This window comes from Python bivittatus, unplaced genomic scaffold, assembly GCF_059951505.1.
Source record: "Python bivittatus isolate LINGU-HERP-01145 unplaced genomic scaffold, Pbiv_v1 ctg000850_np1212, whole genome shotgun sequence".
Taxonomy (NCBI): Eukaryota; Metazoa; Chordata; class Lepidosauria; order Squamata; family Pythonidae; genus Python; species Python bivittatus.
In genome coordinates, this window is record NW_028277112.1 from 58,428,781 (window position 1) to 58,456,551 (window position 27,771).

At 40.8% G+C, this 27,771-nt stretch overlaps 1 protein-coding gene across 1 annotated transcript in view; it reads right to left on the reverse strand.

Moving 5' to 3' along the window:
* GRIN3A (glutamate ionotropic receptor NMDA type subunit 3A) overlaps positions 1–27,771 on the reverse strand; it is a 120,871-nt gene that overhangs the window by 44,865 nt on the left and 48,235 nt on the right. Inside the window, exons 2-3 of the mRNA XM_088129878.1 lie at positions 13,013–13,617; positions 7,708–8,755 (exon numbers count right to left, since the gene is read on the reverse strand). Of these exons, the coding sequence (XP_087986004.1) occupies positions 7,708–8,755; positions 13,013–13,617 (1,653 nt within the window). The remainder of the gene's footprint in view (positions 1–7,707; positions 8,756–13,012; positions 13,618–27,771) is intronic.

Below are 27,771 nucleotides of genomic sequence, written 5' to 3' on the forward strand. Positions count from 1 at the left end.
GCCATAATGCTCTTGCTCCTATTGAAATGGTGAATTTATCCTCCTTTAGTTTCCTACAGCTGTAAAACCTCCAGTTGCTTCCATTCTGATTTCATTCATTCATTCATTCATTCATTCATTCATTCATTCATTCATTCATTCAATTTCAAATTTGTCACCGCCCATCTCACTGCAGAGTGACTCTGGACGGTTTACAGTAAAAACAAAATAAACATGAATTAAAATAGATAAATATTAATTAATTAAATATGCTACCATATTCCGCCCCCCCCCCGGCCATTATCCTCTGTATCCCATTGTTTCTGACTCTTTTCCCCTAACCAGGTTTAGAGAATTAAAAGTCTTATTTATTTACACTTTATCTTCCCTGTATTTATTATTACACATATACCATGATTTTCCTCTAGGAGCTCAAGGTGGCACACATTGGTATCTCCCCTTATTTTACGGTCACACAACAGTCCTGAGAAAGGTTGTGTTGAGAGATGGTAACAGTGCAAAGCCACCCAGGGAGCTTCATTGTCAAAGGGTGGGAAACTCACACCTTAATCATTATACTGTATTAGCCATACTGCAATCTTCACCATGCCAATGAACTGAACGGGAGAAAAAAATGGCAGGACAGTCTAATTTGCACACCTCATTTCTCATTAATATGCACCACCTTATATATGAATTGGAAAAAAATAATAATCTGGGGCTATAACAGAGCTAGATTTAGTCTGTTTCTTAGACACCTTTGGATCTGCATTAAACTCATTTACTTTTCACTGCTTCCTGTCAGTCAAAGAAGGCCTGGGGGGAGATCTCACTGAAATGGGTAGAGAAACCTTTCTTCTCCACCCTTTTGTGATAATAAACACAATAGAAATGATTGCATTATGTTGTGAGTATACTCACCCCTTCTTCATCCCATTAACTCTCATTTGCAGGTGGCGATAGTTCTCTGGTGTGCTTCCTGACTCTAAATCGTACTCCCAATTTGGCTCAATATTTGTGCTACCTTAATTGTATGACCGAGTCCACAGCTCCAAAACACAGATTATAGTTCTCTTCCATGGTAAAACTGATAAGTGCTAGAAAGAGCCTGGCAGGCACGTCTAGCTGGGAAAAGGCCCCCGTCTGAAGAAAAGGAGGGTGCCTCCAATGTAGCAAGATCCAATAAAAATGATATTAAAAAAAGATTGGCACCATGGATGATTGGCAAGGAGATAGTAGTGTGGCTTCCGTATTCCCTTTGCACATGTAAAAAATATTTATGTAGAAAGTGTTATTTAGGCAACTGAGGCACTTTGAGTGTAACTTAGCAAGTTTTGCATTGCAAATTCTTTTACTTAACAAGCTTTGTGAATTGCCTCATTGCAGTGTTAATCCTCCTTACCTGCCTCTCATCTGTACAGTACTCCTACTTGTAATCATTAAGATAAAGAGGACAACACCAGCTCCCTAAACTCACACATGCTAAAGGGAGTGGGAAAAATAGCTGCCTATTAACAGCAATATTCTCATAAATGTATTCTTAGTAAAGGGTCATTTAAACCCTCATTGTTTTCTGTACATATCTGTAGTGCTCAACACCCCCTAGCACACGCATGTTCTCTGCATCTGTTCCAAACATATTCATCTTTGCATTCAGTTTTCCATAATAGGCTAATTGTGGCAATTGTTTTATCAGATGTAAGCAATCTCTTCTCGATGCAGCTTTCCCAGAGGTACTCCTTTTTCTGCACAGCTTTTGAGCAGGGAGATAAATTCAAGATGGAAATCAGTGGATGACAGACCCTCATGTATAATGAGGGACTCTGATTTGGTGGAATACATCATGTTCCTTGAAAAGAAATGCCCTGAGTACTTAAGAGGTGATGCCTTTTTCGTTCCTAGATCAAACTCTTGCATATTGCCAGGAGTAAAATGAAAGATAGGCACAGTGTTGAGACAGCCATCAGGTCACCAAGCTTACATAGTGTAAAGATGCAACTATCTGTTCTTTCCCTCTTTCTCTCTCTCTCCCCCCTCCCCATCTGATTAACAAATGGGGTTATTTCTTTTATGGGCCCACAAGGAGAGGAGAGGAGTCTGATACAATGGAAACACGTACAGCAACAGCAGTGAAATAGCTTGCAATTGTAACACAACCAGAAGGAGCACAATTGGTCTCATTTCTGCCAGTGGCTTGCACAAGAACATTGTGTTTCTTTCTGGGAATCCCCCAAACAACATTGCTAGCTTTGGGGAATGATCCTTTTTTCACAGCTTGGTACTGCCTTTATCCTCGTTTCGATATTAACTCAACAAGCAGGACAGCTAGGAAATTGCCCTATCCTTTCTCTTCCTAGACAAAGGGATAATAGCCCATTAGCTCTCACCAATAGAACATTTCCAAAGGTTTTTGCTGTTTTTTCTAACCCTACCACTACTTCTATCTTGAATCCTAACCCAGTTACCTTCTGTTGTGCTATAGGCTGCCAGTTTCACACACAGCCAGTTTTCTGTCTTGATGGCAGTCATAAATCTTTCACTGAAGTCACACCAACCGTACCACAAACTCAAAGCTTTCTGCATAGAAAACAGGCACTTACTCTTTTATTTGCAAAACAGTCTTGGAATGACACATCTCAAACTCAGGAAAACCCCAAATCATATTGCCAACCTAAGGTGTCCAGGTCACCCAGCAGCAGCATACCAGGAGATTCCCAAGCTCTTTGTCCCAAAGAACTGGCCACAAAAGCATTTTTTTCTATAGCCCTGATTATCACCTTGACCAACTGACTAGGTCATGCTAAGACATTCTTTCAAGTAGATATCTTGACTTCCTTTGTAAGAAGTGATAGCTTACTGGGCTCTGGACATTGGCTAGCCCACTGTTTCTCAACCTCAGGCATTTTAAGATGTGTAGACTTCAACTCCCAGAATTCCCCAGCCAGCTGAGTTGAAGTCCACACATCTTAAAGTTCCTGAGGTTGAGAAACATTGGCCTAGCCCAATCTGTAGATCAGCTGATGTAACCTCCTTAAGTGCACTTGCTTCAGCTAATTGCTACGATGCAGGCTGAGACTCAACTTGGTCAGACTCTTCAGCTTCTGAATCTGAATCCTCAGGCTAGCCCCTAACACACTGCTTAAACCTTCACCTAAGATAAAAGTAGAATCAGTCCTACAATTTATAAGGTAGAGCTACAGAGAGGAAAGGAAAGTAAACATTTGCTGTTCTGGAATAAGAAGTCCAGAAGAGAAGCTAATCTATGAAATGTTATATACAATAAACTCTCGCTTGGTATTCTGGTGCTCTCCAGTATGCTGCATTACAACACCTCAAGCAGCACGTCTCCATACAGGCTGGGGATCCTGAGAGTTGAAGCTCAGCGCCTCTGGAGGCACGAAGCTGAGGAAGAACAGATCTGTACCCTCAACAGGGCTACACAAATCCAGACCACCATTAGATGACAGGAAGGAACTGGAGGGCCCTGTGTCTGTTTGATGCCATCTAGTGATCGTCTATGACAGTGTTGTCCAAACTTGGCCACTTTAAGATGAGTGGACTTCTAGTGATCTAGTCTAGACAGTGTTGCCATCTAGTGATCGTCTATGACAGTGTTGTCCAAACTTGGCCACTTTAAGATGAGTGGACTTCTAGTGATCTAGTCTAGACAGTGTTGCCATCTAGTGATCGTCTATGACAGTGTTGTCCAAACTTGGCCACTTTAAGATGAGTGGACTTCAACTCCCAGAATTCCCCAGCCAGCCATGCTGGCTGGGGAATTCTGGGAGTTGAAGTCCACTCATCTTAAAGTGGCCAAGTTTGGACAACACTGGTCTATGATTTCAGCCAGATATGGTAACCGCAACATAAACATGCCCTGCACTAGAGGCGAGTGCCTTTTCTTGGAGCAACAGCACACTTTTCTGGGGAGGTGACTTTAAGAGATGCAGCCAGCAGGGCCAGATCATATTAGCATGCAGGTTACCCTTTTCAACATTTTTCTGCTTTACTTTTTGCGGGACGGATGGGGAATATTTAAAAGATTATGATAATATTTGAAACCTACTTTACAAATCCGAATTGGATTAATTTATATTAAAAAATAGCAAAGGCCACCCCACAGATGCTCTGCAGATTGCCTCCCAGTTGCAGCAGAGGGATGGCGAGTGGTCTGCAAATAAGCAGTTCATGGCCTCTGCCCAGCTGCGGGCCACTCTTCTCCTAGAAAGAGTAGGAATCCATAGATGGCATTTTTCCCACTAAGGGAAAGTACATGCTGGAGGGTCTTTCTTTCCAGCAATGTTTCTCCTTCACCTAAGGAATGTATTCAGCGAGCAGGCACTAATAGTGCTCAAAGAAGAAAGGGAGGACTTGTCATAGCCTATTAAGAAGGGGACAACAATCACCCACTGGCTTTCCAGCTAATTAAAGGCATCAAGGCAGGGAGGAGAGAGGCCCATTAATTTGAGAGGTCTGGATTTTCCTCCCACTGTTTCATCACTGCATGGGCCAAGCCTCTAACAGTTCTAAGTACTGTAAGGAATTGCACTTCTGCAGCCCTCATCTGGAGTGGAAGAGCCCCCTTCTAGTCCAGAAACAGAGCAAGGTAAGAAATGGCCCACATCAGAGTAAATCCACAGAAGTCATTCCATAAAGGATTTTAAACCTCTGGCCTAAGAAATGAAAATGCTTTTTTTAAGGCAAAAAGAAATACTGTGAGGTTACACCATCATCAGAAGAATATGAAACTGCTTCAGATGAAAATATATTTCAGAGTGATCCAGTTCCTTAAAAATGAGGATATTTGAAATTTAAAGGTCTATCTACTGTAGAATTAGGAGTTGTCAATAGGTCTTGAATGAAGCAAGGCACAGATGTTTAGTTTAATAAAATCTGTCTACCACTTGAAACCAGTCAGACTCTAGGCAGTTTACAGAACTTACATAGTAAAATTAGAATACAAAATCTGAATACAAATTAACTCGAAGTAAAAGGATGATATCATGGCATTATGGAAAATGATGCCACTGGGTACAATTAATCTCCAAATGCTTTCTGGAAGAGCCACGTTTTCATCTACTTCCTGAAGGCCATGAGGGGGAAGGCATTTATGCTTCAGGGGCAAGCCATTCTAGAGGAGAGGCACTGTTACAGAGGACACTCCATCAGGGCCCCTCATGCTGTACCTCCTTAGAAGGCACTCCCTTGTTGTCTGGGTAGGATGGGCAGAAACAATTGAGAGAAGGTGATCCCTAAGATACCCAGGCTATATAGGGCTTTATGGGTAGTGACCAGCACTTGAACTGCACTTAGAATCCTACTTGTAACCTGCACAGCACCATGGCAGTCCTGCATCTGGCCATTGAGCATGGATGCGGCTGAGTTCTGAACCTTTGAAGTTTCTGAGTAGTCTTCCAGGACAGCCCCATAGAGAGTGAATTGCAGTAACGTGACTGAGGCAGAATAAAGGTATGAGCAACCATCTTCAATGCATTGTGTTTCAAGTAAAGCCACAGTTGGCATACCAGATGAAACTTTGCAAAAACCCTCCAGGACCCATGAGTCTAAGAGGACCCCCAGATTGTGTGATCTGTTCTTTCTGAGGAGCACAATCCCATCAAGAGCCAGAGATGGTACAGTCCTGAAATCAGTTGGCCTCTGCATTAACAGCTACTGTACCTTGCTTGGATTGAGTCTGAGCTGTTTTCCCTTACCCAAAGCCTGGCAGACTCCAGACACCAGGTTGTGACTTCCACTGCATCTCCCAAGAGGCCCAGGGTAGAGATGCATCATCTGCATATTGATGACATTTCACCCCAAACCAGCAGATGGTCTTTCCCAGCGGTTTCATGGCTGTTAAGAGCTGAGCCATAACAAAGTGGTTTTGCACTTGACCTCTTCCTCCTCTCCCCTCATGCCCTCTGGTCCAACCTGCTCAGGTAGCAATGGAACCATTGTAACATCATGTCTTCAACTGCCAACCCTTGCAAGTGGTCCAGAAGGATACTATGGTAAACAGTATCGAAAGCTGCTGATAGATCTAGGATACCATGGCAGTCATGCCAACTTGATCCAAGCACTGCCATAGGTCATCCATGACAGCAGCCAATAGTTTCATGCCCACATTTGAACCCACATTACCAAGGGTTCAGATAATCCATGTCCTCTGCAATTGAAGCCCCACCACTTTCTCAATAACCTTCCACCAAGGGTGGGTTAGATATACGATGAACATTGTCCAATTCTGTTGTATCCAGGTCCAGTCCTGAAATCTTAAGGAGCGAGAAAACCAGTGCCCTTTTAAGGACTTCCAGCATCTCTCCTTCCCTCAAAGATGCATTGAGTACAGCCTGGTACTGGGAATCCAATTCCCAGTACCATCCCTGGCCACTATCCATCCTTCCTCCCTCCCTCCCTCCCTCCCTCCCTCCCTCCCTCCCTCCCTTCCTTCCTTCCTTCCTTCCTTCCTTCCTTCCTTCCTTCCTTCCTTCCTTCCTTCCTTCCTTCCTTCCTTCCTTCCATTCATTTCTATTTATTTTTTAAAAAATTATATAGCCACCTGTCTTATGCAATATATCCCTGGGCAGCTCACAAACAATTAAAAAAAAATCAGTAGAAAATATACAAGACCAACATAAAAATTCCAGATGCCCTCAACCACAACACATCCCCACACATCCACAAGAAACTTTTCTGGGCTCCAGCCTCATACTACCCCAATGCTTACAGGAAAAAAAACCCAGGTCTTTAAAGCTTTTCTGAATGCTTGGAGGGTAGGGTCCTGCCGGATCTCATGGGGAAGGGTGTTCCAATTAGTCAGGAGGGGCACAGAACCAATCCAGAAGTGATGGAGTTAAGATCACAGATGATTTTGTCCACTTCCTCAGAATCCACAGGCTCAAAAGCTTATCACTATTAGACATCATCCCTATCATTTCAATAGATTCTATCCATCCAGCTTCCAACTTGCAGGGAATGAGAGTGATTTTACCTATGAAATGCTTTGCCAGGTGATCACAACTTACACTGACTGGATCTTTTGCCTCAGTCATGCAATGCCTCCTTGTTTATACATGAAGCCAAATCATTTTGTTTAAAAGTGCTTCAGTAATATTCTGTGTGAATTTCTCAGTGTAAAATATTAACTAACAACTGGTTACTCCTGCCCTCCCCCCAGTCATGGTGGCCCCTATGAAGAGCATCACTAATGACATCATTATCCTTCTTGAACAATTATAAAGTTGCAACTACATACTCTGTACTACTTCCTCTTTGCCATCACAGCAAGAGTCAATTTTGGTAGCTGCTGCAATTGCTTGTGTATATTCTGCCACCACCTCAATCTCTCTGGTACCTTCCCCATCCCAACAGATGGGATTTCATGTGTGTGTGTGTGCCTTCAAGTCAGTCTTGATTCCTGGTGACTACGTGGAGTTTTCTTGGCAACGTTTTTTTGAAAGTGGTTTGTCATTGCCTTCTTCCTAGGGCTGAGAGAGAATGACTGGCCCAAAGTCATCCAGCTGGCTTTGTGCCTAAGGTGGGATTAGAACTCACAGTCTTCCAGTTTCTAGCCTGATGCCTTCACCAGTACCCTAAACCGGGTCTCAACAGGCAGGATACAGCTAAATATTACTAGACCAAGTTCAGTTGCCACTTTTGTGTTGCAGTACAGCAATGACACATAATGACATTATGACCTCAATATGTAAATAAAAGGTCCTTACTTACCTTGGGGTCATGTATTCCAGACAATTCTTCATAGATTTTCTCTCCCACCATAACAGCGGCCAGGTTAGCAGTGTATGTGGAGAGACAAAATAAACAAAAAATGGCCCAGAGATTCATTAGGAACCTTCCAGTCCAGCATTTTGGAGGTTTGATGGCAGCTGTTCTACCAAATAAGATGGCATAGCAGACATTCAAAGCAGAGGAAAAGGAGAAAACCTTATCCCTGTTCCTACCCTTTGGGGTCATTCCAAAGGGGCTTTTCCATTCATACAGAGTCAGGAAGATTGCAGTGATGTGTAGAGCTACAAAGATGCCCAGCCACATGGTCCAGTGGAGTGGCCACATAAATGCTCCAATAGGAGCTGCTGTGTCTTTGGTCCTCACCAGGATTCCCAAGCTGGTTGAAAAAAAGGGACTGGTGAAATCAATCACCTGGCTACGGGCTGTGTTGATGCTGAATGATGTCACAGCCATGTGGGCTGTCCCAGCCAGAAGATCACCTACCAGTCCTGTCCACTGGCCATTTTTCAAAGCACCATATTTCCCATCACCAACAATATACAGGTCAAAATCAAAGTTCATATCTTCAGCCAACTTTTCTAACAGATCTATACAGTAGCCATAGCAACACTGCTTAAATTTGGTGGGTACTGTGTCATTGCCTCCTTGGAGACTTTCAAAAAGAGCATCCAGCACAGCTGAATCGTTGGTCAAGGGATCCAAGCAGAGCTGTCCTGCAGGACACAATCCTTCATCATCCACAGTCCTTGTGAATACAAAGGGATGTTCAATGAGTGTCACTACCCTCAGATGTAGCCTAGTTGGATGGTGGTTGTGATTCTTGTGTCTCTGGGCCTGCTCTGGCCAGATCCCATAATCCATGATAACCTTGCCTTCTTGCCAACTCCCCAAGCGAGTCCACATTGGGTTCCCAACAGGATCGTGTTGCAGATTCCAGATGAAGAACTTGTTTTCTGAACTAATGATGGAGGAACCTTTTACTTTAATGTGGCCACTGAGCCCATGGAAAGTAGTGTTGGCTAAAAACCTATAGGACAAAGGTAAAAAGTTATGAGCAGATATCCAGATGACAGATCTTTTAAACATGCTTTGGAGCTGGAATTGCTATGCCCTTTCACTTTTATGCTCTTCAAAAGTGACAAGGCCAGCTCAGATACCCCCATGGGATGACAATCTTTCCCCCATGGTAGAACAAGCTACATGCAGCACTCATAACGCAATGAGAGCCCTACACTGTGAGATTTTTCAAGTCCATAACAGGCAAAAAAGTTCCACAGTTCTGCAGTTGTATGAACAGCTGCATACATTTTTGAAGGTCCTGGAATGGAAAGGGCATTTTGGTATGTGCCTGCCTCATGGCACAGGTTTTTTGGTTCATTCATGGCTGAAATTTGCAAAGTGCCTGAGACAAATCATGACTGTAACAGGATTTACACATACTGTAGATACAAACTGTCATACACATGTGCTTTCACTCGCTTCAACCAAATGCCTTCACACAGAGTTGCAGCTTAGCTTGGCTTGCCTATCCTTTCTGCCTCTGATGGTATTCTGTATGGGCTTACAGTCAAAATCCATGACCCAAGGAAAGTAATCCTTTGCATGTCTGTTTGGATGAACAGTAGGAGTAGAACCCATTTACCCAACTGCTTTGCCATCTGAGCTATAGACAATGGACATCCTCTGTGTTTGTAATTATTTTCAAATTATAGATGTTAACAAGGAGTTATTTGTTTGGGGGAACAATGCATCTTTTGAAAATATTATACAGACTTGGCTTTGTTTGCATGAGAGCAAGGAGCAGGCTATTTGTTCCCTTCACGTTACCTAAAATATAAGAACATCCCTGTCTCCCACTAGCCTTATTTATAGGATTGCCCAATGAGGTTTTGATTTATTTCAGGATGAACAGAAAACAAGGCCCATTTGAACAAATTTGGACAAGAGGAGCATTGAGGAGAATGAATGGAGATGAACGCAACCACCTATGGAGCTCTCATTCATGCTAATTTGCACCATTTAAGAATGCTGGGGGCAGGGGGAGGAGGGGGGAGCTTACTTATACTTGGAGAGAGCAGAATAGTTAAATGGAAAATAGGTTAAAATCTCCTGCTGAAGGAGGACGTTTGTGCCCGAAACACATTCCGTCAGCTTCTTTATTTGTGTTTATCACACTGTTATTCCAATTAGATTCATTAATGCTGTTCACTGTTCATTGATCTGTATGAGCAGATTTTAATGTATGTAAATGTTTCTCATTGTGCATATACATATTTCTCCTTAATTGTTTTGGCTCTCTTATTTGGTGAATTGTTCTTTGTTACGATGAGGTTTCTTCTTTTGCTTGCTGGCATTTTGGGGCATTTCTTCTCTGTCACGGCACTATTTCTTATTTTTGGTGAGTGTGTTTGGGAGTACCCATTCATACCCCCACTCTGCACATCAGTGCTGCATTCAGGCATTCATCTGCAGGGTCTCTGAACAGCCACAGACTGCTATGATCTGCAGGTGAATGCATGAAGGCTGCGTGCTGGGACAGCATGAGTGAACTCAGTCCCACCCCCTTTCATTCATGAAATGAATGTTTGCAATGGGATAGAGTTACTTCCAATCACAACTTGCTGAAAAATTGTACCTTTATGATGTGCATTTGTCACAGTCATACTTAGTATTGTTAGTGTATGCTGAAAACAATTTAGCTATGTGCCTAAAAATACTGCATGCAGTCATTCATAGTCATAAGCTCATTATCCTTTGCATGTACATATTTTTGTGGGTACTGAAATATTGATGCTTCTGCTTTAACCCAAAAGGGTCACAGTAATCAACTTCTGCTGATAGGTTAATTAAATTATTCTGTACTCATTAACTTGGTAGCTTGGTAATTCTGTCTTTATCTCCCAAAGTTTAGTAGAGAATAAGAAAACGAGAATGGGCAGTGAGTCAAATCACATGGGACTTTAATTACTCAAATGGCATAATTAAATTGCCATAATTTACAGACTAGATGGGCTTTTCAAATCCTAATGCTCTTTACCTGGTAACAAGGGCAATCGTAAGATTAGGAATTAACATGGTAGAAACTTTCTCAACACAAGATTTCTAAGGTAGGTGCTCTGCTACAAAAACACAGCACAAGAAGAGAGATTTGGATATTTGGCCATGAAGAGATTCTGTATTTTTGCAAATTGGACAAGACCACTTTTTAAGCCTCAGAGAGGCTTAGGGTTCTCCACACTATAACAAAGACGCTAACATCCCTTTGACATCCCTCATCCACAAAATAACAAGGAATTTCTCACGACTTGCTCTGTTGTAACAGAAAATTTATATTGCACAAGGCTGCATATTTGGTGGCTGTTCCAACTCCTCAGCTTGATACTATCATAACTTTCTAATCCACCTAGTAGCAGGATTATGCAGATAGATTACAAAACTCTTAACACTAAAGACAGGACAGATCTTGCTGCCTGCTTAACAAGGGAGGAGACAGGCAGGACCATCATGCACATGCACATCGCAGTGTGCTGTAGGTCCGTTTATTCCAACTGGGTGACTATTAGATTTTAGAGTGCCCTCAGTGTCCTTCACCGGGGGTAGGATATATAAAGGAAGGATCTGCCTTCTGAAGAAAAGTCAGTGCAACCAGACCCTTTGTGCCCTGAGGCAGCTGTGTTACAGTCCTCAGCAAAGATTACAGCCACAGCAACATAGCAATCATTGCAGCATTGCATCTGCAGGAAACCAGGAACTTTAATAAAATAGTCCTGCTTCAAGTTGGAGGGTGAAGCTAAGATCAAAAATGGATTGTTAACTGGTCAGATCTTAGTTTTGCAGATCAAACCCTTCCTGGCTTGATCTTAAGAACCAGCAGTGCCCTAATGATAATAATCAGCCTTCCCAAATCTGCTGTCCTCTACTCCTGGTGAACTGTAAGTTTCTTAGCAAAGACTGGAGTCTGAAGGACATTGATGGCCAAGGTATTGAGATGGCCTCAGGTTTGGCTAGACCTTTCCCTTTTCAGGGTTCACTGATAAAATCAGAACAAGTACAAGTTGTTCTTGAGCTGGGCATAAATCCACTGCTAAAGTCATTGCCAACAGCTGCTTTATGATGTCAATAATGTAGGTTTTATCTCATTGTCCACTGAGATTAAAGGAATTTGCCCTGTTCAGGTGTTAAGGAAAGTGATGGCATTCTACCTGGGTTCAGGGAAAATGGTGATTAGCATACTAGTCCCACTTCTTGAATTGTCCTCCATTTAGAGAGATGAAATATCAAATTAGAAAGCTTCCTCTATCTGTGGAACCTTTCCATGCAATTGAAAATCTTGATTTTTCAGGGTCCTCACTCAGAACTTCTGTGGATCAAAGTTCTCTCCTACAGACTTTTGCCCTGTACATTTTGAAATGCATTTTGATGGGGAAGAGAACTATGCATGTCTTCCCTCCCTCTGAACACAAGTAAACTGTCATCCTCTTTCTTAACCTCAGAAAACAATTTACACTTCACTGAAAATAAGGACAAGACTAGATAGGTGGCAAGGACTTATGGCTACTGAGCTACAAGACGTGATTTGTAATGGAGAAGTGAAGGCTATATGAATTCTGTCCATTCTCTTTTCCTCCAATATTTTCTTTCCTACTCTTTCCTCCTTGTTCCAAGTTTCCTAAGTCCAAATTTGCTATAATAGACAACAAATGGAAATCTCACTTTGAAGTTATTTTTAATGAAATAACTTTTTAATGAAAAGGGTTGTTTTTTTCCCTTTAAACAAGTTAAATATATACAGTAGCTGAAGTTGGAGAATCCAGAAGAGAAAAATGGGCTGGATAGGGATTAAACACCTGCTGTTTCTGTTCTCTGAATCAGATCTATCCCCATGCCACTTTTCTAGATCAGCTTCCCCAACCTGGGAATCATCCAGAGGATAGGTTTAAACTCCCTGACTTTCCAGCCATATAGGAATTCTGGAATTAGAGTCTACCCAACCAGCAGCAAGGTGGATGGATTCAGTTATAGTGGCAATGAGTGCACCATTGGGAGACTTGAAAGAACAAGTTTGGGATAGATTGTGATGGAGAAAATCTAACTATGTGGTCACTAGGAATCGAAAATGACTTGATGGTACATAATCAATCAATCAAACTGGAAGGTGCTCAGGTTGGAGAAGACTGATCAAGACTGTCTGCCCTAAGTCATTTAGAAAAATCTGGTTTAGCCCTTGAGTTTTGTAGGACACATTCAGTGTTTACATGACATTTATTGAAGAGAGATCTCTTACTTTGATAAATACTGGCCTGATGTGAGATTTTTTTCCACTGTGTTCAAGCAATTGGTTGTACTTGGAATCAATGCCAGTTCTGGTTGGATGATTGTAGCTGAAGCAACTGATCTAGCTACCAGCTCCATTGCATCCTGCACATAATCTTCAAAAAAAGACTGTGTTGTTTTCCCATGAGCTATAAGACCCAATGGCAAGCCTTCTGTCCTCAACTCTTCCACATTGTGTGAATCCCCAAGAATCCAATGAAGTTCAGGTGGCATAACACCAAACTGGGTAGTTATTTCAAAAACCCTCCTTGTGCTTTCCATGTCACATCCAAACATCACCACTGTTGATGTTGTATCCTTAATGTTCTCCAGATGAACTTGCAGATAGGTCAAGAGGTCACTGGCTGATGTGAGGTTTCCTGTGATATTTATAATGGATCCCAAATAAAATTTGGAGCTCTGCTGGGTAAGGAAGAGAAAATCTGTGATGTTCCACTCTTCCTGGCACACCATCAAACTAAAATTATACCAGTTGTTCAAGGCCAAGATTGAAAAAGTGACATCAGCGTCAAAACTCAGTGAACGTTCTAAACTCAACTGTAGATGAAGGGGATTCTGTAAAATAAGAAGAATATTGGTTAGAGAGTCTTGACTGGAAAGTTATTCAGTTTTTGTTTGTGTATGTGGTTAAGTCTGCCAACTGCGTTGCTGGAATAAATCCCTACATTATGAAAACTTAAAAAATGAATCTAATTCACCTTGGACAAAACCCTAGGCAGAAATAAGCCCCACAGAACTTACTTGCAGATGATAAGTTCCTGATCTGTAACCTAATCTTAGAAACATATCTAGTCAGAAGTAAATATTCTTGAGTTCAGCGGGGCTTATTTTGAGGTAAGTATGCATAGGACTGCAGCCGTAGTACCTGATTTTTTGTGACTCATTTATCATTATATTTAATTTGCATCAGCAAGGAAGAGATACATTCCCAAGTATGTGGGTGGTTTCCCTTCCCTATACCAAGACAGGATTCCTCCAAGCCATCACTCTGTTATGCATATGGCTTGACTTTTTTTGTTCTGGACTGCTGTCTTTGTGATTGTCTCATCTCTATTTTTTTTTTTTATGGTAAAACCTCATGTTCAGATATTCCTACTGTAGTGATTTTATTTTCTTCATATACTTTCACCACGCTGAGACAACTTTTGTTATTTGGTTGTTTAAAAATATAACCAAGCTCAGAGAACCCCAAGGACTGCATAGTTCAACCCTGAGCTACATAGATTCTCTTCTATTGGTAAAAATATAATGAATAATGTAATGAAATCATATATAACCAGGAATATTTGTGGTTGCATACACTACTTCCTTCTTTCCTAACCTTTGTATATTCAGCCAAAGACCCGAGAAAGGCTGTATAAGCTGAGAAAGTGTATTCAAATGATTGGACTTTGTCCAATATATAGGGATTCCCTTGTCACATCACCTGAATGACTGAATATTGTGTCTCAGACTTTGTCTGTAACAAATCATCATCATCGTCATCATCTTGAACAATACTGAAAAAATGGTCAAAAATGAAAAGACTGAGATCCTGTGGGACTTATAAATAGAAACTAGAAACATTTAACTTACAGTAAGCCAGACATGACTGTAGTTACAAAGAAACAAAGGTGGATAATTGACATTGAGTAGCTAGAGATAGAAGTGTCAATGAGAAAGAACTAGAAAAATAGGATTTGATAATCCAAAGTACCAAATCCAGTCAGAATTATCTGATAGACTGAATAATAATAATAACAACAACACCATGGGCATTGACAAAATCACCATCAGTCAATTGCAAAAAGCAGTGTTACTTGGAACAGGGTACATCCTGCAATGATACCTTTAATATTATTAAACAACAACATCTGACTATTCCAGATCCTTGGGAAGGACTCAATAGGTGGACAAAAATGCCAAATCCAGTCTTAACATCTGGCTGACTGTGTGACCAACCATCATCATCATCATCATCATCATCATCATCATCATCATCGATTTAGATCCATCTTTCATCCAAATGTCTGCCTATTTCATCTCCATAGCAATCCTGTAACAGAGGGCTGAGAGAAAGTGACTGGCCTGGATCTCCTTGTCAGCTTCTATTGCTGAACATGGATTTGAAGATGGCTCTCCTTAGTTCTAACCTCGTATACCCACCTAGGGCTGGGTCCCAGCTGCATTTTTTGGCTCCTCCAGGTTGCTCTGCAAAGCTCAGTATCAAAAATACCAAATGCCTTAGGGCTATGCAATGCAAAATAATCCATGACTACCCTTCAAAATCTTCAACCTGTGCTCCTCAAACATTTTGCCACTACCTGACTAGTTACATTATTGTGACACTATACATGCCTTCCTGTGGATTGTGGAGCTCAACATACTGTATTAATAAGAAAAAGTCCCTGGGCTGAGAAAGGTTGACCATTTCCATCTAGCCAATGTAGGAATATTAATTCTTAAACATTTGGGGGCACCCATTGTGTCTCCCAGTGTGAGATAAAATCCCCAAATGTACTGTTTTCAAACACACAAGTACTTAAGGTCTAATGATTGTGGAAGATGGTCCCACATTGATCCAACATGAATGATTGGGTCAATTTTAAGTATATTTATGGATTATTATGGACAATATAAATAGAAGGCAAACCTCATTTTTGAAACAAGTCTGTCCATACACTGAGTTCCAGATATTGCACGTGGTGCCAAGGCTACAGAGTTTCACAAGTCACGACAAGAGGGGTATCCACAGGAGTCAAGATGATGACAACAGTGGTGCAATTGAAGCTCCTCCTGTTTGTGTATGTCTGCGCGTGTGTTGTGTGTGTGATGCATTTAAAAAGCAGGTGGAGCTTTAATCTCATTGTCTTGCACATTTTGACTTTTTTTACCATGCTCTGTGAACACCCCTGCACGGCAAGGAACTGACTCAATACACAGCAGTAAAACAAAATCTCAGTGTTTTGTTCATACCTTTCCTTTTAAAAAAAGAAACAAAATATATCCCTTGGTTGTGAAAAGTCACACCAAGACATTTATCAATTAGGAAAGAATTTCCAGAATTTACATCTCCAGTGATAATATTCCCAAAAGATCTGTAAAGAGCCAGTGATGTCATTCCCAAAAGTGTGATACTCAGATCCAGCTTCTCTTTCTCTTACCTACCATCATTTGTTTGTTGTACTGAAAGCCTTTTTATAAAAGCAGAGAGACAAGCTCATTAAATGTATATGAGATAACATTATTGAAATCAATAAACACCTTGTAAATATCTATTACAGTCCTGAGCTCCTGAATTAAAAGTGGTGATGGCCGTGAATTCTACAAGTCCATCATCCACCGTCCAACTGCATTGCAGCAATTTTCTTTCTTTTTTTTTTGGTGCCTTTGAGGCAGTGTTGACTCCTGGTGACAGCCTGGACTAGTCACTACAGTTTTCTTGGCAAGGTTCTTTGGAAGTGGTTTGCCACTGCCTCCTTCCTAGGGCTGAGAGAGTGTGACTGGCCCAGGGTCACCCAGCTGGCTTCGTGCCTAAGGTGGAACTAGAATTCAGGGTCTCCCAGTTTCCAGGCTGGTGCCTTAACCACTACACCAAACTGGGTCTCATTGCAGTGTCAGGTCCCATTAAAAGAAGCTTCAGTTCATCTACCTGGTACTCCCAGAAACTTTGCCCTGAGAAGTACAACATAATTAAAGGGGTTGGATGCTGTTATCTACAGATTCCTAGTATACCTCTGAAGTTTTGAAACAGTATCACAAAGGAACAGAAGTACTCGTACAATGGAAGGTGGTGACAATATTTTTTCTTATTGTCAGCTGTAGTGAGTTCTTTACAACCCCTAACTGAACCATATATATCATAGATCCATATACTTTAAATTCTAGGCTTCTTCCAACCAACTTGGCAGGTTACTTGGTGGGCTTGAGAAGCTAAGATATGTTTGCAAAACTTTGGTTCCTTCCTTACCAGCCCTTAACTCATTATTGCTTACTCAGAAGGAGGCCCCACTAAAAGCAGTGAGATTTGTCTGAGATGTAATCACTTTTGAGGACTGCACTGTCTATGATATAATTACCTCTGATGTGAAAGCAGTAGCTTAGCTTAGAATTATCACAGAAGACCATATTCATATTGTGACCTATTTACTGCATAAAACAATTCAAGCCCATCTAAACTAAACCCTGTGAACTGCTATTTCCTTCTGAACCCGGTCTGTTTATTTTCCTGACATGGATAGAGAATGTGAAGGCAGTCACATTCAGCTCTAGCTGAATGATGTTTTTTGAACATCAAAAGTGGATATCAACTGGAATTAAAATGTGTGCATAGAGGTACACATCCATTTCACTCAGTTCATACATGTAAAGCATTGTGTCTGGAAAGCCCAACCAGTGTTCTTGAACTGGAATTTGGCCTCCAAGCTGCTGGAGTGCTTACAGTGATAAAGATTTTGACTCAAACCCATTACTCTGATTTACTGATAATTTTAAGTTTGCATGAACCTAAAGTATTATTTAATATCTGTGATGGGAGACTTTTTAACACTTATTCAGCTCTCCAGTTCAGGTGGCTTACAGCAGAAGCTAGCAACATTTTGAGATGTCAGGCAATGTAAAATCAAAATAAATGGTAAAAAAAGGTATAACCTCATGAAATTGCCAAATTCCAACTATTTCACCCCAAAGTCTCACTCAATCTCCTCTGAGAATGGTAAAAAGTTATGGAATCTCACAGAAGAATACCAGAATATCTTGAGATGTCACTGTTGTCACCTGAAACCACTAAAAATGTTGATATCCTCATTGAAATATTATGCGATAACACCAGGGTATTTGGGCCATTTTCAATTTGTTTAACTTTTATTTAATGTTGGGCTGCCATCAAAGTTTTTAGCAAAGTATTGACACCACAGATATCTTGTTGCTGACCCCTGGCCTATGCAAATCTTTGAAGGAGCACTTTGCTTTGAAAAAGAATTATGCAAGTTGTTGTTGTTGTTTAGTCGTTAAGTCATGTCCGACTCTTCGTGACCCCATGAACCATATTGCGCCAGGCCTTCTGGTCCTTCACTGCCTATAATTATTCTCATCACATGGTAGGATGGAATGGAAGGCTGGCTTTCTTAATAGTGGTAACCACTGTCCCCCCCACCCCACCCCCAGGACAATTTCCTGATAGATAGCCAGAGATTTTTGGCTTGCCTATTTCACAGCTATCATCATCTTGCCCACCAAGGAGAGTCCTGGGCCCCTTTTTCTAAGCAGCTTTCCATTGCAACTATGTAAAAATGATCCATTTCTCTTCAGAAAAATGCCCGTCCCCATCAAGAAGGTTTCATTCAGAAGGCTAGTAGAGAATGTGAAAGCTTTGCCTAACCCAATTCAGGCAGGAAGGGTTCCCTTATATACAATGTATTGCACAGCAAGGCAAGTTAACACACTTAGAATGTGCTTTTTTTTAGAAAAAGATTTTTTTTTAAAAAAAATAATCCAAATAGAAATTAGCAATAATCACAGATGTCCAAAGTATAATAACAAAAATATTTAAGTAGCAATTAGCAGTTAGGGGAAAAAATGGGGGGAGGGAGGGAGAGAGGGGGGCTACTAGAAGGCTTTTTCTAATGATATTCTATCTTTTTTGTTTGCTTTGCCTTTTTAAAAAAAAATATATATTTTATAACCATATTTTCATTTCAACCTTCACTCCAGTATAAAGTTCATTTTATGTACGTATATACATTATTTCCCTTTTTCTTTATTTTTCCTTTTGTTTGTTTGATTTACTGAATTAATTTAAAAAATGATTTAAAAAAGGGAGGAGAAAAGAAAGAGAATCGGAAAGCTTTGAAAACCAAACAAAACAGCTGGAGGAATTATAAACATTTAGCCCAGAGCAGGCAAGTGTCAGATTGGATCATTTGGACCAGATGGGATCACGTCATTATCCAGAAATCAATGAATCAGGAAGAGGCAGACAAGTTGCAGACACCCATGAGGCAGTTGTCAAAAGTCCCAAGGATCCCCAATTAACCACCTCTGGTACAGTAGAAGCCTAGGTGATATGGTGTCTCCATAGGGAGGCCCATTGTCACAGTGCCTCAGTTCAGGCATTGTTTCATGCCACTGCCACATGTTTAGGGTAAATTTTACATGAAAATGGCAATTGTGTTAGGAGGTGTATCACCAGATGTTAGCTGTATATTGGAGAACTGTTTGTATAATCAAAGTAGGGATCCATCTACTATCCAGTATAAATGAGGTTTAGAGTTCCCAGATCTGATTCAAACTAAGGCTTTTTTAGCTTAATTATGATACAGGAAGGGAGAATTTTAATTGTTGTTGTTTAGTCATGTCCGACTCTTCGTGACCCCATGAACCATATTGCACCAGGCCTTCCGGTCCTTCACTGCCTCCCTAAGCTTGCTCAGTTTCATCCTCATTGCTTCAGTGATGCTATCTAACCATCTCATCCTCTGCCGTCCTCTTCTCCTTTTGCCTTCAATCTTTCCCAGCATCAGGGTCTTCTCCAAAGAGATCTCTCTTTGCATTAGGTGACCAAAGTATCTGAGCTTGAGCTTCATTATCGATCCTTCCAATGAGCAATCAGGGTTGATTTCCTTTAAGGTTGACTGGTTTGACCTCCTAGCAGTCCAGGGGACTCTCAAGAGTCTTCTCCAGCACCACAGTTCAAAGGCATCAATTCTTCGGCGCTCCGCCTTCTTTATGGTCCAGCTCTCACAGCCATACATTAGTACTGGAAAAACCATAGCTTTGACTATGCGGATCTTTGTCGGCAAGGTGACGTCTCTGCTTTTTAATATGCTATCTAGGCTTGCCATGGCTTTCCTCCCAAGGAGCAAGCGTCTTTTAATTTCATGGCTGCAGTCTCCGTCTGCGGTGATCTTGGAGCCCAAATAAATGAAGTCTGTTACTGCTTCCATTTCTACCCCTTCTATTTGCCAGGAATTGATGGGTCCAGATGCCATGATCTTAGTTTTTTTAATGTTGAGTTTCAAACCAGCTTTCGCACTCTCCTCTTTCACCCTCATCAAGAGGCTCTTTAGTTCTTCTTCACTTTCTGCCATTAGGGTGGTATCGTCCGCATATCTGAGGTTGTTGATGATTCTCCCTGCAATCTTAATTCCGGCTTGTGATTCTTCCAGCCTGGCATTTCTCATGATGTACTCTGCATATAGGTTAAATAAGCAGGGTGACAGTATACAGCCTTGTCGTACACCTTTCCCTATTTTGAACCAATCGGTTGTTCCATGACCGGTTCTAACTGTTGCTTCTTGGCCCGCATACAGATTTCTCAGGAGACAGGTAAGGTGGTCTGGTACTCCCATCTCTTTAAGAATTTGCCACAGTTTGTTGTGATCCACACAATCAAAGGCTTTTGCATAGTCAATGAAGCAGAAGTAGATATTTTTCTGGAACTCTCGTGCTTTCTCCATGATCCAGCGAATGTTGGCGATTTGATCTCTAGTTCCTCTGCCTCTTCGAAACCCAGCTTGTACATCCGGTAGTTCTCGGTTCATGTATTGCTGAAGCCTAGCTTGTAGGATTTTGAGCATAACTTTGCTAGCATGTGAAATGAGTGCAATTGTGCGATAGTTTGAGCATTCTTTGGCATTGCCCTTCTTTGGAATTGGAACGTAAACTGACCTTTTCCAATCCCGTGGCCACTGTTGCGTTTTCCAAACTTGCTGGCATATTGAGTGCAGCACTTTAACACCATCGTCTTTTAGTATTTTAAATAACTCAGCTGGAATACTGTCATCTCCACTAGCTTTGTTGTTAGCAATGCTTCCTAAAGCCCACTTGACTTCACTCTCTAGGATGTCTGGCTCAAGGTCAGTGATCACACCAGCGTGGACATCAGGGACATTAAGATCTTTCTTGTATAGTTCTTCTGTGTATTCTTGCCACCTCTTCTTAATCTCTTCTGCTTCTGTTAGGTCCCTGCCTTTTTTGTCCTTTATCATGCCCATCTTTGCACTAAACGTTCCTTTCATATCTCCAATTTTCTTGAGGAGATCTCTAGTCTTCCCCATTCTATTGTTTTCCTCGATTTCTTTGCATTGTTCATTTAAGAAGGCCTTCTTATCTCTCCTTGCTATTCTCTGGAAATCTGCATTCAGTTGCTTATATCTTTCCCTTTCACCCTTGCTTTTCGCATTCCTTCTTTCCACAGCTATTTGTAAAGCCTCATCAGACAGCCATTTTGCTTTCTTGCATTTCTTTTTCTTTGGGATGGTTTTAGTTGCTGCCTCCTGTACAATGTTACGGACCTCCGTTCATAGTTCTTCAGGCACTCTGTCTACCAAATCTAATCCTCTGAATCTATTCATCACCTTCACTGTGTACTCACAAGGAATATGATCTAAGTCATACCTGAGTGGTCTAGTGGTTTTCCTTACATTCTTCAATTTAAGCCTAAATTTTGCAGTAAGAAGCTCATGATCTGAGCCACAGTCAGCTCCTGGTCTTGTTTTTGCTGTCTGTATAGAGCTTCTCCATCTTTGGCTGCAAAGTATGTAATCAATCTGGTTTCGGTATTGACCATCTGGTGATGTCCATGTGTAGAGTCGTCTCTTGTGTTGTTGGAAAAGAGTGTTTGCTATGACTAGCTTGTTCTCTTGACAGAACTCTATTAGCCTTTGCCCTGCTTCATTTTGTACTCCAAGGCCAAACTTGCCTGTTATTCCGATTACTCCTTGACTTCCTACTTTAGCATTCCAATCCCCTATGATGAAAAGGACATCTTTTTGGTGCTAGTTCTGGAAGATGTTGTAGGTCTTCATAGAAGCGGTCAACCTCAGCTTCTTCAGCATCAGTGGTTGGGGCATAGACTTGGATGACTGTGATATTGAATGGTTTGCCTTGGATACGCACTGAGATCATTCTGTCATTTTTGAGGTTGTACCCCATTACTGCCTTTCCCACTCTCTTATTGACTATGAGTGCAACTCCATTTCTTCTAAGGGTTTCTTGCCCACAGTAGTAGATATAATGGTCACCCGAATTAAATTCACCCATTCCCGTCCATTTCAGTTCGCTGATTCCCAAGATGTCGATGTTCAGTCTTGTCATCTCATGTTTGACCACATCCAGCTTGCCTTGGTTCATAGATCTTACATTCCAGGTACCTATACAATATTGTTCTTTACAGCATCGGACCTTCTTTTTGCTTCCAGATACATCCACAGCTGAACGTCCTTTCGGCTTTGGCCCAGCCGCTTCACTCTTTCTGGAGCTACTTGGAATTGCCCTCCGCTCTTCCCCAGTAGCATATTGGACACCTTCCGACCTGAGGGGCTCATCTTCCGGCGTCATATCTTTTAGCCTTTTAACATTGTCCATGGGGTTTTCTTGGCAAGGATACTGGAGTGGGTTGCCATTTCCTTCTCCAGTGGACCACATTTTGTCAGAACTCTCTGTCATGACCTGTCCGTCTTGGGTGGCCCTGCATGGTATAACTCATGGCTTCACTGAGTTACGCAAGCCCCTTCGCCACAACAAAGCAGTGATCCATGAAGGGGAATTATGCAAGACATCCCTTCAAAGAAACATTGTGAAACATGCCTCATCAAACCAAAGCTTTGCAACAACCTAGTAGTTTCTCAACATTGTATGAGGCATTGTAGTAGGAATGGTGAATACCTTTCAGAAGCGAGTGATTAGACCTTATCTCAATCCATTTTACTGGTAAAATATCATGGGATAATTTGCATGCATCTATTGCCTCATATAACATAAGGTATCACCACAAGCAATTTCATTTACTTCCCATCCTATCATTTCATTCAGGAGGAACTGCAGATGGATGGACACATATCCAATCTACCCAGTTAAAATGGTCCATGTTATTACTTCTCCCTTTTCAAAAAGATCCTTCTAAAAAACTGTGAACCTTCATCTTATTCCTCTGATCTTTTCTATCCCCTTTCTTCCAAATGATGGGTAATCTTACGAATTGTTTCAGGTATCTTCAAGTTTTCTCTAAAAGTTAAGTACCCCTTTCTTCCTTGTTTGTGCACTCAACAACTTGTCTATCAAGGCATCAAGGTGTCAAAGATGTATGTGTGTCAAAATCTGCAAGATTTTTCACCAGAAAACATGCTTGTGAGACTTAGAAGGTTGCTATATAGAACAGCAGGCCCCTGGTCCACCTAGCCTAGGATGGCTGATAATATTAGCCAGTTCAGCTCTCCAGGATGTCAGTTATGATTCTTCCAGCCACACCTGAAAATGCCAGGAATCAAACTTGGGACCTTGGCATGGAAAAGTTGTGTTCTACCACTGGGTTAGTCCTTTATCTTCACTTGGTATGTCTACACCAACTACTTCTAAAATAAGAGCAAAGATTCACAGGGGCAGAAAAATGTGTGAACTGAGAGCAACAAGGAGAGGTACACTAATGGTTCTAGACTAATTCCTACTTGTTTCATTAGGGACAGTTCCACCCATCTGCTCTCAAATTAAATATCACCCCCATCAGGCTTTTCTTTTCTTTTTCTTAAAGCAAGGTTGATTTCAAATTGCTGCCTGATGAGAGTTTTTTGAATGGGAGCTGATTTAGACCAAGTTCTCCTGCTCCTTGCAGCAAATAAAGCAGGGAACCAGCCAAATGTCACAAACAAACAAACAAACAGACATCTACTGTTGATTTAAAATATATAAAAAAAGTTAACCATCTTCCCTTTGATTAATTTAAGGCTTGTCTGAATTTGTCTTGAAAATAATTTCTCTTTGTACCAGATTGTGATCATGCCGCAGGCTTGCTTAGCATTTTGAAAGGCACAAAGACACCCCAGCCTCATCAGTATGAATATTTTAAGCTTTTGTGCAAGGTCAGAGAGGCTGGGTGGGGGGAAAAAAAAAAAAAGAACAGTCAGCCATTTTAGGAGAGAATGATATATTATTTATTCACATTTCTCCTTGTAAATGTGGATAAATAATGTGGTCTTGCAGAAGTTCTTTGTTAGAGGACATTTAAAGGGGACGGCAATATTCAAATCTTGACTGGCTATATTAAGTTACAAACTGATATGTAGTATGGCATTGAAGCTGAAAGTTTGCGAGGAAAGGGGCTCTCAGTTTTTTATAGTAAGGCCTATATTCTGTGCCTGTGTTGCTGAATTCAGACTGCAAATGATTGCAAGTTTTAATTCTTTTATAACTTTTCTTCAGCCTAAAATAAAGACATCTACACTGAAACTTCATAGTGAAAATTTACATAGTAGATTGTAACCATTTTTGTAAAACAGAATTGCAAAATGAACATCTTTGATACAGCTCTCATAGTAAAGTCCTAATTTTTATTATCTAATGAGATAACATAGCTAACTCTTGCTATAAGATAGATGCCTTTCTCTTCTACTCCACTTCCATGAACCGTGATTTGTAAAAAATGATGGCTAGGCAGAAGCGATAAGAACCCACTTAACCTTTCCTGCAACAAATGCAGTTATTTTCAGTGACTGCAACAATAAACAATTGTCTTAGATCTAATATTTTTTAAAGCAATGCGTGCAGTATCTCTGGTGCATCGATAGCATTAGCCTTCTCTTTTCATAGACCATTAGATGGCACCCTGTATCCACTTTCCAGATCAACATCATTCCTCCAGCACTGCCTTTCTCCTTTGATCTGATGGCCACAGTACACCTGGCTGGGCTGAAAGATCTACAGCATCTTGAACTCTGCTCTGCATTTTAGCCATTTCCAATATACTCATAAAATATGAATACAAGTCATATGTGCTGGTAAACATGACTCTGTAGTAAAAGAAAGGTTTTAGTCTGGACTTCCAGTTCCCTGGAGCATTTTTTCCCCCAGCTTTTGGCATGTAATTACAAGAGTAGGAGCATGAAACGATTTTAATAAGTAAAAAATGATGATGGGAGCCTAATCTTGCACTGACCAAAAAAACATTGGGAGGGATGGAAGAGAGTGCTTCAGTACTGAAAATGCTAGATTTTGTGCAATGAAACTTTGTGATCCCTCTTTTGTCTTTGTACTCCTACTTGAGGGTGCTTCACATATTAACAAGGAAGGAATGTATAGGTTGCACTTACAATTTTGTATTTTTGAGTCAAATCACCAACTGAAATTTCATCATCATTCAAAATTCTCAGTTCGCCAAATGTTGCAATGCAGTTTATGAATGGTTATCCATCTCTATCTCTCTATCTCTATCTCTGTCTCTATCTCTATCTCTATCTGTATTTATCTCTGTCTCTGTCTATACCCACATCTACATCTATATCACCAATGCAAAATCTTGTACATTCTTGAAAGTAGATTACAATAACTAAAATAATGTGCATTATTTTTGGAGAAAATATATGAAGAAACTATAGCAGAGCAAATTGCACATACAGAAGTAATAGGTTAGGAGAAATATCCACACTAAAAATACAAATTTGAGTCTTGAAAACATTTCACAAGCTTGACAAGCCAAGCTGACATATTCACAAAAATGAGAAACCAAGGGAAACTGAAATCAATAGATTTATTCATGTCTAGTGTCACCTGAAGCTAGGTCCAATCTGCAACAAAGAGCTCTTGACATGTCCATTTAAAATATGAATGTAGCATGTGCTTGTGAACATGGTTATCATACTTGCCACACAAAATGAATGGGTCACGTTTGATGAAAATCAGCAATTGAGCATCTGCCTAACAATCCAGCAACAATCAATGCATCACAACTTTGCTAGTGTACTTAGAGGACCTTCCTAAAGATCTTATGTCTGGGACTTAGATTTAGCAATAAGAACAGAAGGTGCCATTCTCTTTTGCAGATTCACAAACATCGGTTTTCTTTCTAAAATAGTATAGGGCTAATGGCCTCTACTTTCAGTTCCTGAACTCTCCTGGGGTTAGTAAGCAAACAGTGTACATGCATGGAAGTATGAAGTGCAATATTTTATGCTATCTGCAGGCTGCTGATGAGGGGGAAAAAACTTTATGACTCAATAAAATGAGCAGTGCATGCTGCCCCTGGAGGAAAAAGCTGGTTGTATGTATTTTAGGGACTCTTTTCAAAGGAAAAGAGAAGTCCATCTCTGTGATGGTCTATGAGGACTCACCCTTTCATGCTACATTTGCTTAAAGCAGTGTTTCTCAACCTTGACAACTTGAAGATGTATGGACTTCAACTTCCAGAATTCCCTAGCCAGCCATGCTGGCTAGGGAATTCTGGGAATTGAAGTCCACACATCTTGAAGTTGCCAAGGTTGAGAAGCATGGGCTTAAAGAATGTTAAGTCTGCTTTTAATCATTCAGAGATAGGATTTCTCCTGGCAGTCTTTCCAATTGGAAAATGTTCAGCAGTAAACTGAAGTTGGATTAAAGAGTGAATAAATCTGCTTGGATTCCCACTTGAATCTTGTGAAAGATAATGCTCCAGGGCTAAGTCTCAAAGTGTTAAAGAGGCAGACAATGTACCTTTTTTTTTTCCAAAATAAAATGAGAATGAGGCAAATCATGATCTCCTCAAAACTGGCTTTGGAATGGAAATACAGGAAACAATCCATTGCTAAAACACACAGTCCTTTTAAATCCAGTCAAGGAATTTCCAGGAAGCCCTGAAATGAGCAAGGGATGTTGTATGGATTCCATGAGAACTTCAAGAAGAAATGTGGCCTTCCATGTGACTGAACTGCCAGGCTAACCTGGCAGAATTTTTCATATTCCTTGATAAACAGTTGAAAGCAAACATAGTTTTTCAGGGAAGGCTGTAAAGTACGCACAAGACTTCAACAGCCTCTCCCACCCTGGTCTTGCCAGTTGGTTTGTACAGTTTGAGGAGAAGCACAACATTGGAAGCTTGAGCAAGGAGGTGTTGCATGATAAGAGAATCCACTAAGCAACCTTCCTTTAACCCTTCCACATTCCATCAATTGTCAGAAGAGAAAGAAGCCAACACTGATTTTTTTCCTGCTTTCTTTTCTTTTCAAGCATAATATCCTTCAACGGGAGACACTGTTGCTTAAAGATACAATTGACTTAAAATCAGGTTCCTTTCACAAAAGAAAGACAGATTTCCTGTGCTCAGAGACTTTAAGCCTTAGGCCAGTGTTTCTCAAACTTGGCAGCTTGAAGAAGCGTGGACTTCAAGTGCCTTAGGCTCTCAGGAAAGGTTAAGCGTATTCTCTTCTGGACATACTAAGAGGTCTTCAACCCAAGAAGTCAAGCTAGAAAACAAAACCAATAGTCCTCCCAGAATCAGCCACCCTTTGCTCGTTGAAGTAACTGCACAGTTTTCATGTTGTCTTGGTTGGCATCAGGCATGTAATGCTTCTTCTCTCCCCTCTTTTGCACTCCATCCTGAATTAGTCAAAAAAGTACTCCTTCCAATCACGGATAACATGGAGAATGGGTTACTATCACAATTCTAAGGGGTTTATGATCTAAGTAGATTTAAAAATGTGTTCTAAGAGATCTAACTTTTTACTGACAAAGGTCACACAAGATAAGAAAGGACAATAAGCAATCTTTTTTAAAAAAACAAAAGACTGCTGGTAGAATAAGAAGACTAATAGAAAAATAGATTGTTTACGCAAATGTTTTGATTTTCCAGTTACTAGAGAAGCTAATCACCTAGCCAATCTAAGCCGATCTTTAAAAAGTCAAGCAAGATTAATATCTGGTTGGGAGATCATCAAGGAATCCTGGCCTACAGACTAGGAAATATTGTAAAAAATGGAAGAGAAGTTT